Raw genomic sequence first — 18,153 nt, 5'->3', positions numbered from 1 at the left:
CAGTAAGCATTACTAATTTCCTACCATGTGCCCAGAGCCAAGATAAATGGTGAGAGATCTGGAAAGAAAGGGAGGGAGGGAGGGAAGAAGTAAATAAGGAAAGGAAAGGAAAGGAGAGGGGAGGAAAGGAAAGGAAAGGAAAAGAAAGGAAAGGAGGGAGGGAGGGAAAAAAAGAAAAAGAAAGCAAGAAAGAGCAGATCCACTATGACTCCTTTATCTACAATCATTCATCCGCACATTTTGTCCTCAGCATGGATTTAGACTCTCGTAGATAAGCATGATACACACATATGAGACATTTAAATAAAAACAGAAGACAGTGTACGTTCTAAAATGACTGTTGAGGTGTAAAGAGAAGGATTGCTCTCATAAAGTATGCACTAGATACCCTCACACTTCTAGTGTCACTTGTCCCAGCTAATTAATAATCACGAATATCATAGTGGCTGCAGTGAATTTGTTTACTGTTGTCACAATCTATTCTTCATTAAGTTTTTACAAAATTCTAGAGCCTTTAGACTCTGGATGATCTATATCCTTTTGTAGAGATACAATAAGGATTTTCTTCAAGTTCCTAATGAATGAAAAGAAATAGGAAATAGGGTCTTAAAGTACTTAAGGTATATTAAGAACTTGTCTCCCTTTTGTAAAAGTGTTTATACAGACAAGTAAATGTTCATAGAATTTTATGCAATTCAGGAATAGATTCTGCCTATGATAACAAAGGTAAAAGGAAAGAATAAGATATTATTTTTAAAAAAATAAAGCAAAAATTTCTTTAGGGCACTATAAGAATTCAAATAAAACTTCAAGTTGCTTTCAAACTACAGAGCCAGTCACACAGACATGATTTTTTTCAACCTTAAAGTTATAGATAACCTTTATACCAAGATAAAAAACAGAAAGGAGAATTGTACTTATTTTTTAAAAATATGATTTTTAAATATCAATGGAACTTAAAGAGATAATACTTCTCACCTCTATCCCCTGGTAAAATAGGAAAAATGTGATTTCTTTTTCTTTCTTTCTTTCTTTTTCTTTATTCTTTTTTTGTCTCTCTCTCTTGCCCCAGGATGCTCTAAAGATAGCACTTAATTGTGTGTGGGCGTGAGTATTTCTATACAAACCACAGGAGAGTATGCAAATGTGGGAAGTTGGCAGCCCTTTGCTGGAGGCTTGTTGAGTCCATGGTAAGCACACTTCAAAGTTTGCTTCCATCTTCTTGATGGCTCAGAAGTTAGTCCCTTTCTAAAGTGTTTTTATAAGGAGGAAGCTCATTGTCAAGATGGTGACATGCAAAGTGAGGAAAATTTCACAAATTATGATATAAAAATTTATCCTTCTCCTTGGCTTATGTCATGTAATTTTACAAACACACATGCAGGCACACAGACACACACAGACACAAACACACACACATGAAGAGCAAGGTGAACTCACTATTCTAAAAAAAGGTAAAGGTAAGATTTTTCCTGAAACGATTTGACAGCATGTTTGAAACAGTTATAAATAACTGTCTGTTCTCATAACATACTTGGAATTGGGCACAGGCTAAACGAAATGGCCTGGTATATGTTTTCAAAAATACACTATTTATTTTATTAAGAATTTAAATACTATTTACTCATTGAATCTGCCTACTTTATTACTTTCAACAGGTTGATTTTTCCAGGAGAAAAATAGCACATTTGGAAGACATGCACAGAGGTACAACATTATGCACAACTACTCTAAAGATGCATCTGAACTGAATGCAATATAAATTGTAAAGCTTTTAATATACTGGAGGTAAAGACAAACCATCTGTTTACATGGTGGAATGTTGTTTTAAAGAAGGCTGTGCCTCACAATCTTGTATGTTCCTTGTGACTTTTACATTAGACAAGGCAGTTAATCTCATCCTTCCTTGGACCCCCCCCCACCCCCATAAGGTAATATACCATCTTAGCCTACTGTTTATTTCGGTTTCTAACCTACAGTTTATTTTAAACATATTCATTTCTTTTCATTTTTAAGATATCTCATGGCCACCTGCACAATGAAGTTTCGACTTAAACATCTTGCAAATAAAGTGGATCCAGAGCGATAAAAACCAGGAAACACATGCTGATGCAATTTTTATTTGCACACTGCAAGGAAAGTTTTACAATTTTTAGTACTATTAATTTCATAAAAACACCAAAAAGTAGCATCTTGGCATTGTACTAACTAGAGATTTTAAGAAAGCCTAGAAATTGTAGTTCTCGAGTGCTACAGCAAATGAGGGCTGTGTTAGATAAGGCAAGTGTGAGATAAAACGGAGTTTGCCTTTGCAGTTCTTATTTTTTTTTTTTTTTGGTGGGGTTTTTTTGTTTTGTTTTGTTTTGTTTGGTCTCTCCCTGCTTTTTGAGTTTCTAATTGCTTCTAATTCTCTTAGAGATTCTGTCATAAAATGATACCATTCTCCTTACGATTGGTCCACAGCACTACCCACACCATTCCTTTTAAAAGGTCTTAGGGATTTCTATTGAGAAGAGAAAAAAGGAGAGAAAATTCTGTACTTTCTTTTAAAAACTGAAGGAGAAAAATAAATTCACCAATAAAGTCATGCCAAAAATTTCAGACTCAGTTCCTAATCAGTTGAAGGAATATAATCAATGATTTCTTCCTCTTTTCTTTCAAAGGCAAAGCTGTTCTAACATGTAACCTCAGAGGATTCGACAGTGCTGTCCCCCCGCTCCTCGAGGGTAGACTGCTCCTAGGGTAGACCATCGTTCAGCTCCCTTTTCTACTTTTTCCTTTTCCTTCTGGTACACAGTAGGTACTCTCTTTCCCTACCTACTCTTAACTGATTTGCTAGATTAATTTTTAAAATTTCCATTTATTCTGTAACATACCAAGATGGATACTCAACAACTCTAGTTCAAGGGCAAAATTTTACAGCTTCAGTATACTTTCCAGGAGACTTCATTTGATTTTCCAAAATGGACAATTTGTACAATCATGAGAAATAATAAAGAATAGTTGTATTAAATTGCTAAGTTTTGGGGCGCCTGGGTGGCTCAGATGGTTAAGCGTCTGCCTTCGGCTCAGGTCATGATCCCGGAGTCCTGGGATTGAGTCCTGCATCGGGCTCCCTGCTCCTTGGGAGCCTGCTTCTCCCTCTGCCTCTCTCTCTCTCTCTGTCTCTCATGAATAAATAAATAAAATCTTTAAAAAAAATAAATTGCTAAGTTTTGGGGTGGTTTGTTACATAGTATTAGATAAGTGTAATAGCATTCCAGTCTTTTAATGTCTAAACAAAAGTTAATTCCATACTTCAACCTATGAGAAATCAGTGGCTAACATATATTATTCTTTTAGCAATATTATTGGGAAAACATTATGTTACTTTTCAAAAAGCAAAGATTTCATTTAGGTATTCCAAAGTACATTGTCTGAATGACTACTAAGTTTTCTTATTCAATGAAAAATGAAATACACTTTGAATTCCAAGATTCAACCTTTAAAAAATATATATATAAGGAAAATTAGGAAATGGTGAAAAACATTTAGGAAAAATTTCAAACGCCTCTCTTTTACCTAGCATTAACAAAGTTATGAAAGCATTTACTTATGAATAAAATATACATATAATGGAAATAAAAAATAATCATAAAAAGTGTATCTCATAAGTGGCTTGGTATGAATACAGAAGAGATTCTATTAAGAAAAAATGTGCTGCTTTTCTGCCCACTGAAATCCCAAGATAACCAATGAGAGCTTGATGTAAAAATCATTTGCACATCATGATCCAGAGGTCATGGAGGGAGATATTTAAGCTATTTTAAAAGGAAAATTACTTTTCATCCTTCTTGCTTTACTTCATCACCCAATACACATCACAACCAGCCCTTAGCAGGGCTGCTGGCCTGTCGATATTTGTATCAATGCTCTGAGGGACAAATGTGGGGTATAGGAGGACAAAATGCAGAAGGTCTCCCCAGAAAGCATAAAGACTTATTTTCATTCATCCACCCTTTAGGACATTGTCCAGCTTTCAGCGGTAAAAGGCTTCTGCACACCCAATTCCAGTGGTGCTGGACACCAGCTGGATGTCTTATAATTCACCTCAGTTCTGACACTCTCTACCTGGGGATAGTGTTAGAATCCACAGGTTAAGGGTTCAGTCCAACAAGACTGCTCCCTCTCTCTACACACATACAAGTGGTCCCCTGTGCTTCTGACAAAACAGCTGTAAATCCAAGGTTCCCATGACCCCCTCCTCAGGTTTGATTAATTTGCTAGAACAGTTCACAGAACTCAGGAAACCCATATATTCACTAGATTACTGGTTTATTACAAAAGATATAACCCAGGAACAGCCGGAAGGAAGAGATGCATAGGGCAAGGTATGTGGGAAGGGGTCTGGAGCTTCTATGCCCTATTCAAACTGGCAATTCTCTGCGAATACCCATGTGTTCACCAACCTGGAAGCTCTCTGAACTGTGTCCTTATGGGTTTTTATGGAGGTTTCATAACCCAGGCATGATCGATTAAATATTGACCATTGGAGACTGGTCCAACCTCCAGCCCCTCTCCCCTCCCTGGAGGAGAGGGGGCAGGACTGAAAGTTCCAATACTCTAATCACCTGCTTGACACCACTGGAAACCAACCCCTACCCTTAGGTGAGGTTCAAATTTCACCTTAGTAACATAGCAAAAGACACTTTTATAGCTCTCATCACCCAGGAAACTCCAAGGGATTTAAGGACTCTGCCAGAAATGGGGCCAAAGACCACACACATATTTTTTCTGAATCACAATATCACAAGAGATTCAAAAAGAGTCTTAGCAGTGGAATAGAACGAAGAAGGTAGCAAGCACCAAATATTTATCGAGATAGATATTGTGCTAAGCACACTACATACATTGTGTTGTTTAATCCTCTATCAGGTGGGAATTATCATTAAACCAGTTTTATGGATGAACAAACTGAGGCTCAGATATATTTGTGAGTTGCTCATAGTTACACAGCCAGTGAGTGAAAGAGGTTGATTGAAATCTAGGTTTGTGTGAGTCCAGAGTCTACGTTTTTACAATGTGCCTAACTATTAATTCCAAATGGATTGCACTCCTTTTATTTCATTGATGTTTTAGGTGGTAGGGGTGGGCTGGGGGTCAAGGGAAGGAGACAAACTTAAACAAATTCTAAAACAAACCACTCACAACCATTTTGCCTTTCTCAGTTTTTGATTTTCTAATAACCCACCTTTAGAAAAGAACCATGTTCCTCAAGCTTAGTATTTTTATGAAGTCCGTGGGTTATAATAATTCTCATCAATTTGAAGGCATAAATGACAAATTATTTACCATCCTAGAAAACCAGATTAAGTTCACAAACTCAGGTGGCTCTGAGTTCCTTTCACTCTTACAATAAAGCAGTTCAGAGAAAGATAAATAGAATAAAATTATTCCTTTTGGAAAAATATAAAAATTTCATAAAAAATCTGTTTCTAGCTCGTCAGTATGGAATTTGTCACTAATCATTTTAAACTATGCCCTTTTATGCTTCTTCTGTCTCTTTTAGCTTTCTGAGTAGGTCTTTGATGTAACAAAGACAGTTTCAGACAAGATTTCAGTTCATCTGGAAAAAAAAGGTTTAAGTCTGGAGGCAAAATGCAGTGTATTTAAAATTTATATACTCTATAATGCCTTTGTTCTGAACTTGAAGATCCTGAAAAACTTCTAAGCTTCTTTGCCTCCCTCCTCTAAGCTCATTTGTTGTTCCCTTGCTTATTATCATGCAACTGTGACTTTAACGGGGGCGGGGGGGGGGGGGGGGAGGGGGGGGGGGGTTCCATCCTTTAACTACATGCAGAGTCATGGCTGACCCTTTCTGATCAATTGCCAATCCATACAGGTTTGACTGATAAAAGAGCCAATTAGATTTAAGCAAATTAAGGGACATCACCAATGTCAACCACTTATTAAACTGAATGCTGAATTCCATGCATACAAAACACTAATGCACTGAGCCCCATTAAGAGTTGAAATCCTAACCCCATTAGTAACTCCAGACCTTGAAGGGGTAAAGGTCACAGGAAAGTTTCATATTTATGGATTAACATTTGGATTCCATTTTTATTTTTTTAATTTTTTTTCCTAGAACTCTTGAACCTTCACTATAATGCTATTCGAGAGCTCAGATTAAATATACTCTTCATTTCTATGAATATCCTAGTGCTAAATATGAGCATTATGTTATTATAAACAACCAAATAATATAGTAGTTGTAGAAATACAAAAACCTGAGCATGGAAGTGGTTAGAGATATGCTACAGAAATGAAGGAAAAATAACCCCCCAGACTCCTCCAGTTGACCAAATAATATTTCAAACAAATTTTTAAAATAAAAAGTGTGTGCGATTGGGATTTGCCACTGTGCATTTTTGTGCTGAGCTCTTGGTTCCATGATCCCACTTGCCTTAATTTCCATCTTCAAAATAACTTGTGTTTATCAGATTGTTTAATCATATTCTTTTTTTGCTTGTTTAGTCGAAGTTGAGAGCCTTATTTTTTTTAACAAAATTAATTTTCTTAAACAACACAAGAGCAATGAAACAAGGAGATCTGATGCAATTAACTAGGGTTTGAGATTAGATCTTGTTAGACCGGTTTTTAAAATTTTTTTTCCAGCTTTCCTGAGGTATAAACTGCATATTTGTCATTACTTTTTCTCATCAGAAAAATAGAGAAAGCTTGTATCAAATAAGATGTTTCATAACCATCAAATAAGAGATGATTTACCAGGGTAAAAGTTTTTGTACCCTGTGCCCTCCCTCACCTCTTCTTTCCAAATTCCTGTGTAAATTATCCATTATTCTATGCTTACTTAAATAACCACCAGAGGGAGGGAATTGAAGAGCGATGGGTTGGTACAATTTGAGAGTATTTCTTACCTCTGATCTCCTGCCCTCTGATCTGGGCCCCCAGTTACATCGGCATAAGCACAGTACTCCTACATTGGACAACAGTGTGCAGAGGGGGTCATATTCTCCATAGCTGGTTACAACAGAAGGTTGCTCAGATAGAAGATGAGGCACGAACAAGCCTGAGCAATGAGAAGCTTGCAATTTAAAACTGTTAATTAAGCTATCTGGACTGACTGATGGATTGATTCATTCACTCACCGATTATTCATTATGCACCTACGATGTGCCAGGTTTGGTCTAGGCACTGAAGATCAAAACTCGAATATGAAACTTCCTCCTGTGTAGGATCTTATAACCAGTGATTGTGACAGTCCCATCAGACAGGCCATTTCACTATAATAGGATTGTACTCTAGGACACCTAGGGGCCCTATCTAGGCCTCGGTTGGTAAAAGATAACTTTGTGAGGGACTTTTTCTAAGCTGAAACCTTAAAAATAAGTAGGACGTGGCCAGATCTAGGGGGTCAAGGCAGTTTTCCAGGCCACATTTGATAGCAAACATTTGATCGAGGAAAAAAATAGCATGTCTATTTTGTCCAAGCCTTCTGTTATTATATTTTTAAACTACACTGAGAAGAAAACATAACTAAGGGTATTATCATAACAAATCTTGCATAATCCAGCACTGAAAGTAAGAATTCCACATCACCAAAAAAGAGACCTAATATTGAAATCAAGGAAACGGCAGAAATGGTAACAATCCAAATATAATGGAAAAGTAAATAGCATATAGAACCTTCTCTGCCCATAAGTTGGTTCACTCTTGTACATCGGTTCATTTATTATTCATTTCGGTATGAAGCACAGTTCACTGGACAAAGGCATGGAAGATTTCTTTAATAACTCTCAGTACTAATTTAATTCTACTTAAACACACATATTCTAGAGAATGCCACATGCTTTTCAGCATGATTTTATGTGTAAATCAGGATAATATGTTTTCAGATCATTAAGTAAAAGGAAGCATGAACTAAAACCTATTTAATCAATGAGGTGTCACCTTTAAACTGCCACAAGGTCATAAAAAAGATAATTTCAAAGCTATAAGTTTCCTAATTGTAATCAACAACAATCTAATGATTAAAAAAAAAAGTATGTCTTGGGCGCCTGGGTGGCTCAGTTGGTTAAGCGACTGCCTTCAGCTCAGGTCATGGTCCTGGAGTCCTGGGATCGAGTCCCACATCGGGCTCCCTGCGCAGCAGGGAGTCTGCTTCTCCCTCTGACTCTCTTCCCTCTCGTGCTCTCTATCTCTCATTCTCTCTCTCTCTCAAGTAAATAAATGAAAAATCTTTAAAAAAATAAAAATATTAAAAAAAAAGTATGTCTTAATGGCTGCAATAAACTTGAGCAAATCACTGTCTGTCTTTGAAGACATTTTGCTTCCTCTTTTGGTGAAGGGCCATCTCCCAAATTATGGATTTCTGATTTTAGAAAGTGAATAACTGCATCACGCCCAGAGAGTACGGCCCTGCAGAAGAGCATGGTAATGGCAAGAATAAGCGTCCACAGAGTAGAGATAAAAGTAAACTCAGCAGTTGACTTCAGTTCGATTGTGCCGCTAGAAAGAAAATTTTAGTTCTTCCTGTTTGCCTAATATTAACTCTTCTAACCACTGACAGATACAGGCACAGACCGTATGCTGAGTTTGCATGAGAAGCTTGCTATGTTTAACTGAATTGTATATATACGTGCACACAGAGATAGTGACCCCAAATTATTAGGCATTCCGAAGTGCATGAACAATGAATTAAATTTGCCCTACTTTATGAATGTGATGTAACTTGAGATGGTTTGTAACTTACAAACCATATAAATCAGTATGAATGCCATAAAAGGAATATATAACTCATTAAATTCCTACACATCCTGTTAAGAAGGTATTGCTGTGTAATTTAAAAATTTCCATAAGGCACTAATCACTGTTTAATTTCTAAATGTGAATAAAGGGTATTATATACTAAGGTATAGAGTCATCAAATGTTCTATCCTTTCCAGCATGTTGAGTTAGATTAAAAAATGAAGATACGAATACCTAAGGTTTCTTTGCTTGATTTTGTTTTGTTTTGGTTTTTTGGTCTCAATTCTTAAACAAGTTCCTATCTAAATCCAATTCCCATTTTTTATTACAGGTTTATGAAACATGACACTGAGTTGTTCAGCTCCAACTGTCTCTCTCAAGCATTCTTAAACAATGTGGCTTCTGCCATTTAGAGTTTCAGGTGTTTTGGTAAACATCTATTCATTAAGTCTTATAATGTCATGAAAGGTAGATAACAGTGAGTGGTTTTAATGATACAGCGGGTATTAAATCTTTCCTGGGGAGAAGCGGTCTATACAAACCACAGATTAACTCTTCACTGTCCTCTCCTGATGAGGTTTTTGCTGCTTTTATATACCCTTTGTGATGGGAGAGGTATTTATCCAGTCCTGCTGTTCAACAACATAGCGACATTCTCCCCTAGTCCAGAGCACACTGGTGTTTGAAGCTGAGCTACAAGACAGCCATTGGGTTTGGAGTCCTATACCTTTAGTATTTTCAGAAAACAGACATTCCTGAACTCTCCATTGAGAATCACGATCTTATTATTTTGAGGCATGCTTTTTTGTTCAAGGGATCTCCATACCAATCTAACAGGGAGTTTTCTTCTTAGCAATTAGTCCCACCAATAGTTAAAACAAGGGTGAAGTTGACTTCAGATCAAAATAATAATTCTAAATAAGTTAAATCAGTTACTTATACAGATAGTTAAAATAAAAATATCTGGGCTGTATCACATTTCAAGTATAAAAGTGACACTACTGAACTCTAATCATTAGGACATGGAAGTTAAAGGCATTTTTCCAGTGGTGTGAGTGGCTCTCCTTTTCTATTGCTGCACACAGCCCTTTTTTTGGCAAATGGAAAGGTATAGATATATAAGGTTCTTCAAAAAACCAGGAAGGAGAACCAAAGCTCAAACTGAAAATACAAGTTTTGGATTTAAATGAAGTCTCAAACAAAAAAAAATTTCCTACTCTTTTTAACATGCAAAGCAAGAGATACATATGTATGGTATATATCTTTGCATACACACAGTACAAGATGAAAGTGGTCTCCACAGAACAATAAAAAAATCAATAGAAGGGTCTCAACCAAACAAAACAACCACAACCCAAACAACCAGAAATACGATTGAGCCTCTAAGTTCTAAAAAAAAAAAAAAATTAATTTTCACAATAAACAAGCACTCAGTGGAGACTTAGTAGTAGAGCATTTATATAAATCTGTGTAGCCAAGTTGTTCATAGACTTACCCCCTGGTGGCATTGCAAATGTTACAGGATCGCTCATCAAGCTGCCTTGGCTATTTGAAACATTCACTTGTACAGTATAGTTAGTAAAAGGAACCAACCCCTTAATGAGTACCCAACGGTTGGTCTCCTCACCACGGTGCATGACTTGTGTGCCATTCAGAAGAGTGTAGTTATTATCTGCTGATAAAAAAGGAAAATTTTGAAAATTAGTGTATATTTAAGAGTTCACTCATTCATCACAGTGATCAAAATAACTGAACTGTTATTCTAAGAGTAAAGCTGTTCACAAGTATCATGCATGTAAGGGAAACTTCAACACAGACATATTAATTATCCCATGATGGATTATTTACAATTGTTTGAGGGTTTTTTTTTTCATCCTTGGATTTTATATGATGTGCAAACTGGAGGAAATCACACTCTTTCCCCCATCTAGAGTGGTTCTGGCTATAAATAGTATATTCACATTATACATGGCAGATATTTCATTTGTTATCAGTTGGGGTAACTGTTGCTTGTTTTCCTTGAGAGGTAGGTACAACACTTTCCTATTACCTCTTTAAATCGGAATTGGCCAGAATATGCTGAAAAGCACTGTGTCTACTTTGATCAGAAGGTCTGTTTTTAGCTCCATGCCAAACCACAGAGGCTGCCTGACTGTGTACAAGGATCACCATCAATGTACTGTCACTGAGCTCCACCACCACCACCCTTCCAAAACTTGAGCAAACCCATTCTCAAGTACAGCATGTCTAAGCTACAGAAAAATTCTGCTGCTCACTAATAGGGTTTGATCTCCCTCTCCCACACAAATGAATTATGTTCAAGGTTCAGAAGACTCAGAAATTAGGCTTAAAACAAGGAAAAGATTACAACTGAAAATCCTGTCCTAACATTTATTTCATTGTCTACATTCGACGCTTCCCTGAAAAGGTTACATGAGGCAAATTTTTCAGAATATTGCTGAAATTTAGTAAAATTTAGTTATTATTCCTAAAACACAGAAGAGTCACGAAGAATAGTAATATTTACCTCAAATAGCCTTTTTTCTTTGCCAAAACACTTTTACTGTATGTCCCTTTAATCCCCCCCACACAAATTCTACAAATATAGGCAAATGAATAAAAAACACACATGGTGTTAGACTTTAAGGGGAGAGCATATTTGCAATATTTCCAGATAATGATACAATCTTTATTGGTTAAATGTTTAAAAATTAAAAGATGGCCACATACCAATAATGATCTTGCATTGTATGATAAACAGAATTTAATAGTTGCAATATTTACCAAAAATATCATATTTTGACACAGTTTTGTAGCAGAATATAGTACAAGGAAAAGTACATGAATTTGGTTGTCAGAAAGTTCTGCATCTGAGCCTGTCCTTATCATTCTTGAAGAGTGTGCTCTTTGTTAAGTTACTCAATATGTCTGAATCTCCTGTTTTTCATCTGTGAGCTGGGAATAATAATACTTTGATTGCAGTGTTACTGTGGAGATTAAGTGAGATCATTTCTTTACATTACCCAGCATATAACAGGTATTCATCTACAGCAACTAGGAAGTGTGACTGTTTTTGCTGTAATACAACTGATACATTCCACATAAACATTTACAACTAGCAAGTAATTAAGAATTATACACTCTGTATTTTACTTCCTCCGTAGCAATTACCTACCTGTTACATTTTCCCTCTCTCCCACCCAACATGTATATTAATCAAAATTCTAATTTTTTTCAATGAACAAAACATTAATCACATCCGTTACCACTAGGTCATTGTCCCATAAGGTTATACGTCAAACTCTATAATTAATAAAGGATCAAATGATGTGAAAGAGGATCTCATATCTAATGAGCATTTTCATGAAATGTGGGTAAGGCAGACAATAACTTTAAAAAAACACAAATTTAAAAAGATACTTATAATAGCTTTGGGAAGAAGGATGTAGCTGAAAAAAAATTATTGCTGCAAAATACACAGGTATAAGTTAAGTGTTTTCCATAACCAGAAGAAATCCCTAGTGTCATGCAAGAATTTATTACTCTGAACTTGAAATTGGCATAAAGGAGGGATTTATTCCCAAGGGAATAAATGGTACTTAAGGGCTGAAACATGGGGATAATAATTTCTATTCTGTTTTAGTAAAATAAAATAATGTTCACTGCTTGAGATTTAAGTTCCTAAAATGGAAATAGACACCACAGATGTCTATGTGGAACACATAATCAACAAGAAGTTCTGAAACCTCAGAAGTGGCCTCGAAAAGACATTTCCAAATGACACTCTATTAACGCTCACAGGTTCTTTGTAACTAGTCAACCTGATTAGACAGATTATTGACTCCAACTGCATGCAGAGAGCAGGCTTTGCTAGGTTCTGATAACAATATGCTCAAGATGTACAAGACATCGTTCCTGCACTCAAGAAACCTGGTTCAGGACGCCTGGGTGGCTCAGATGGTTGGGCATCTGCCTTCGGCTCGGGTCGTGATCCCAGGGTCCTGGGATCGAGTCCCGCATCGGGCTCCCTGCTCCTTGGGAGCCTGCTTCTCCTTCTGCCTCTCTCTCTCTCTCTCTCATGAATAAATAAATAAAATCTTAAAAAAAAAAAAAAAGAAAGAAACCTGGTTCAGATTTACTCTGAATCCCTGGTAAGCACTGTCGAAGAAAAATTACATTATCTGCATTTGAAGACTTCAAGTTCCCATAATGTCTGAAGTCGTGTACCAGTGCACACCTTACAAAAAATTGAAGATTGCGAAATAATGATGAGGGTTCTAAAATTAAGCCAAGAGAATACAATTTTACAAATTTCAAGCCAGGTGCAAGAACAAGGAGTTAACATCTATGATTTTAATATTGGTGAGGGTTTTTTCCCTTATATTTTGTTTGTTTCTGAAGCAAATTTCCAGCTGTAAAGCAAACACTGTTGCTAGCTTTGAAAATGGCATGGCAGGGGCAAATATATTAAATACCACTTTATTCTAAGTTTCCCAGATAACATTAATACATGGTAATTATACAATTAGTTGTAACATTAAGTTCTAGTTATAGAACAATGATTACTCAGTAATTATAAGAAGTATATAATTACTCAATAATTATGAGAAGTATGCAATTACATAACCATTTTGTTCAGCTCAAAAAAGAACTTGTGTATCTCCAGGAACCACACAGCTGAGTGAGTCCAGTGCATGCAGCTCGCATGCAGCTCCTAATCCCCGCTCACATGCAGCTCCATTCATAGGCCTAGAGCAACTGGGAGGATTTTAACCCTCGGTAAAGCTCACAAACCCCCAGATTCAAAACCAAAACCGGATCCACAGATTTGGGCTCTTTCTCCACTTTATTCTGTCTTCTCTTTCTTCCTTTGAACTAGGCCAGTTTGAGTTCTGAGATCTTGGGGGAAAATTCTTAAAATGCAAGTCCTCAGATACCCCGCTCTTGAGAGGGTCTCGCTTTACTGCTTTTCACTGCATAAACTTTGTTTTCAGTGGGCTGGAAAATTCAGCCCCGTTGGTTCGGCCTTAAGAATCAGGCTAGAAAATGCTAAAATGATAAGCATTTCCTATCATAGGTGACCATTTCTGTCTGGTCACCCTTGGCGCTGACCCTATTTGTAAGTATAAGTGGACGGTGCAGGCCCAGTTAAGCTCCTGTGTTCTGGAACGACAGCTTGTCGTCACCCTGCCCCCAGGCACTGAGTTTGAAGTAGAGTTCCCCGCATCCACCTCTTTGGCTGTGGTCTGCACCACTGGGCTTTAACCTGGGGGTCACACTAAGCACTTCTCAGGTAGGGTCGTCTACACTAGTGTTTCAGGGTCCACCTACATCAAAGTCATATGGTGATACTTCATCAAAATCCACAGAGCTGAGTTCCTGTCCAGACCTACCAAATGAGACTATTTGAAGGCAGGGCCCAGGAATCACTGGTGATTCTTCTTAAGCATGTAGAACAACACATTTTAGGGTTATTTAATCCATGTTCAAGCTAGTCTTAAAGTAATGATCAAAATTCATTCCCTCTGTTTCCCAAAATAATTAGGTCTCTTTTGACATAATGATGCTTTCAGACTCTAGCTTTGGGCTATAAAATGTTTAGTTTCTTTGTGAAATAATTCATCTTCAGAAAGTATAGAGGGGACTCTTAAACCAGATCTATCTTTACAGACTAAAAAATCTGGTAAATTGTTCTATAAGAAACATTTAAATATACATAAAATAATTTTTTAAAATGAGTAGTCATTTTGCACATCAGAGAACCATCACTTCAGGATTTCTGGTAAGTATTTCTCTCTCTCCCTTTCAATTTCACCACTGAAGATACAGGGGAAGGAGAGATCCTTTGTATATTGTCTGACATCACATATCACAAGCAAAAATAAATAAATAAATAAATAAATAAATAAATAAATAAAACAAAAAAACAAACAGAAAAAAGAAACAAGTTTTGTGTAGATCATGTAACATTTTCAAATAAACTCTTCGATGCTGCGTCAGGCTATTCTACATTCTAAGAAGTTAATTCATTCAGTCTTAGTTTTCTACTTTATTCTGAAGAAGAAAGTGTTAAATTGGGAAACAGCCAACATAAATCTATGCCCAGCGATTTTACTTGTAAAGAACATTTTCTTAGCTTCAGATATGAAATCTTACAAAAATGTTAATAGCATTCATGCCCATTTTTTAGGGCTAAAAAATCTTACATTTAATGTTATTGGTTGAATAGCGGGATATTTTCTATGCAATTTTTTTTAAGCAAAAACCAGTGTAAATAGAGACATATGATCCAGGGATGCGTAAATGATTGCTGTCCCAGGAATATCGTCCTACAGGGTTCTCCAGATTGATATAACATAAATGGGTATCCTTTCCCATTCATGTTATAATCATTGTCACAAGAATTTTAATGCACCATATATTCTATTTTTTTTTTCCTCTGTGCTGTACTGCTCTGACCTTTTCAATATTCTATAATTTGACTGGCCGGCCATTTCAGTTCTCTCCTTTTTACAGCCTTATTAACTTGTGGAAAAGAGGTGAAATGAACAACCAATCAGAATACATAATATTGCAAAGGTCAGCGTTGTCTTGTACAGTATCATCACATGCAGCAGGACTGTATGCCAGGCATTAACATCCTGATATCTTATTCATGTGACAAAGATTGTAACAAGAACAGAAAATGGCACAACATGAATCCATTCTCATGAAAAAGATTATAATGAGAAATGACAGTGAACAAACCAAACTGATTCTTGTTACCTTGTGAGGATTTTCCATGTCAGACCTGGTCCTGCTTTAAGTTAGGCTTTTTCTGAATCCAATTATACCTTAAGGTAGGAAAGGTGTTCACTAATTTCCCCACTTCTTGCTGTAAAAAGAAAATCCTATGTTTTCCTGGTATTGAGGTCTCAATTTTAGTGTTGTTCAGCTTCACCTCATTATCACAGGATTCTGCCAATCCCCAAATCAAAAGACATGGAATGACAAACCGCAGATCTGGGCAAAGTGGTGAATAAGGCCTTTAATGTGAGCTAATAATTCTAGGTCACTCTATAGCATGTGTTAATATTTAAATTACATTTATTTATTCTTTCTGAAGTTATTATTTCAAATTATTTTCCCCAAAAGGCACGTGCATCCTCCAAACTCCATTATGATCACAGATATCACCTTGGCAGAGATCTGAACGGCACTGGGTATTTGTTCCTATTTAAGTTAACATATGGTTAAAGAGACCTATTCCTGGCCTTAAATTGTTGCCAACATAGGAAATATTTATAGATGTGTACCGATGTAACTGTCTTCTCCACAGAACATTTTTAAAGAGAAAGAAATGAGTAACCTGTGAGCGACTCAGCACCCTGAGAAGGACAGTGCTCTATTAATGCATCATATTTCTTACCATTATTGTAATTACTCTAATGTGATTTTTAATTAGTTGTCCTCTAGTAAAAGCTGTGCTTCTTTGATTCCTCTTTAGAGTGGTCACTCTGCTAGAATGACAATTGTACTTCAGGGAATAAATCCATAGAATATTTCATCAACTCACCAAAAGATGCTTAAGAAACCCCTGCCCTGAGTCTTTGCTCATGCAGAGCATTAAGAGCTCTGTAAATACTGAGGATTTTTTGTTTTGTTTTGTTTTTTAATGTGTGGGCAAGACTATTGCTAATTTTGTACAATTACTCTTCCAAATATTTAAAATATTGTTTAAAAAAGTCCTTTGGAGCATGGTTCCTTTTCATCAATTTTGCTTTATATACCAGTCAGGTTTTCCTAAATGGATCTCATTTTATTAACATCAGAAAAGAAGTGTGTGTGTGTGTGTGTGTGTGTGCAGATAGATTTCTCAAGAGTAAATTAAGAGGTTTGTTATGATTGTGGTAAAATAGGGAAGCATGGTCCATTTTCATCAACTATGTTGTACCCTGAAAAGTCAGATTTTTTTCTACTTTGATTTATATTTTCCCCATTGGACAAAGTGTTAGTTTCCCAAATGAACAAACTACTGCCATTATCTCAATCAGCCAAGAGCTATTTGGGAAAATATGCTACCATGGAAAGTGATATACAGCTTCCAGAGTAAATACTGGACATGAACACTGCTAATTGATTAGCAGAAGCTGATGTTTCCTTTTGGAATTCTAGGACAGCCTTACTAAATACACCGACCATGCTGAACTTCTAGTACTACTGTGATTAAATGCATAGCTCAACAATCATTATTGATCACTAGCAACTTATCCCCAATTTTTAACGAAATGCTTACAATTTTCTTTTCAGTTAGACATATATGCTTGAGACAGATTCTCCATTAAAGGAGAACATCAATTTCAGCTGAGAATTATATCATGTTCTGTAGTGACTTCTGCCTGCCTTATGCGCTGCCGTCACATCGTCCTGTGTTCTTGTACTAGTTATCCACTGCTGTGTAATGACATTACCACAAGCTGAGCAGCTCAAAACAACATATATCTCTTATCTCATACTTTCTGTGGGTCAGGGGTCTGGACACACTTTACTGGCTCTTATGCTTAGGATCTCAAAAGGTTGCAATCGAGGTGTTGGCTGGGACCACAGTCCCATCTCAAGGCTCTCTGGGGAAGGATCACCTCCGGCTCAGGTAGTTGTTGATAGCTTTCTGTTCTTTTCAGGCTACTGGAACTGAGTGCCTCAGTTTCCTGAAGGTTATTGGCCCTCAGTTGCTAGCTGGTTGTTGCCTAGAGATTGCCCTCATTTCTTTCCGATTGGGTCTCCCCAACATGGCTGCCTGCTTTATCAAAGCCAGCAAGGGAGCTAGTCTCCCAGCAAGATGGGTTACAATCTTATGTAATGTCACAGAACTAACATCCTACCTTCTCTGCCATAGTCTATTGGATAGGGACAAGCCACAGGTTTTGACTACATGCTAGGGGAAGAGATTACACAAGTATGAGTACCAGGAGGTTGGGATAATCATATGCTATTTTAGAGTCTGTGTGTTACGGTTTCCAAACTGTAGAAATGAATCACCTTGCTGAGAAGAGAATTGGGCATAAATTGTGAACTTTCAAAAGTTTATGCTTTTTTGGAGAAGAATGGATATATTAGTATGACAGAATTACCTTTCCAGAATGCTTTTCAAAATGAAAAAAAAAAAAACTAGGAGAACAAAAATAATAGTATTAACAAAAACAGCTGAAAATCCTGGAGCAAATGTGTAAAGGAAAGGGAACAAATTAATGACAATTTTGAAACCTCACAACAAAAGAAGATATGGTACATTTATGCTCAGCATAGCACAGTTCCTAACTCTGCTCCTAGAGTAAGTAATAAAAACCAAGGAAAATCCTTGGAACTCTTACTAGTCTTCTCCAATCTGAAGGGAGATGAACTGAGTTGAGTCCATAGAAATAG

General features: G+C 36.7%; 1 protein-coding gene across 1 annotated transcript in view; it reads right to left on the bottom strand.

Moving 5' to 3' along the window:
* USH2A (usherin) overlaps positions 1 to 18,153 on the bottom strand; it is a 707,317-nt gene that overhangs the window by 277,798 nt on the left and 411,366 nt on the right. Inside the window, exon 28 of the mRNA XM_025892244.1 lies at positions 10,247 to 10,426. Within this exon, the coding sequence (XP_025748029.1) occupies positions 10,247 to 10,426 (180 nt within the window). The remainder of the gene's footprint in view (positions 1 to 10,246; positions 10,427 to 18,153) is intronic.

The sequence above is a fragment of the Callorhinus ursinus genome, unplaced genomic scaffold (assembly GCF_003265705.2).
Source record: "Callorhinus ursinus isolate GAN/ISIS: 27379988/994484 unplaced genomic scaffold, GSC_fseal_2.0 scaffold54, whole genome shotgun sequence".
In the NCBI taxonomy this organism is placed as follows: Eukaryota; Metazoa; Chordata; class Mammalia; order Carnivora; family Otariidae; genus Callorhinus; species Callorhinus ursinus.
This window is presented reverse-complemented; position numbering and strand designations above follow the sequence as displayed.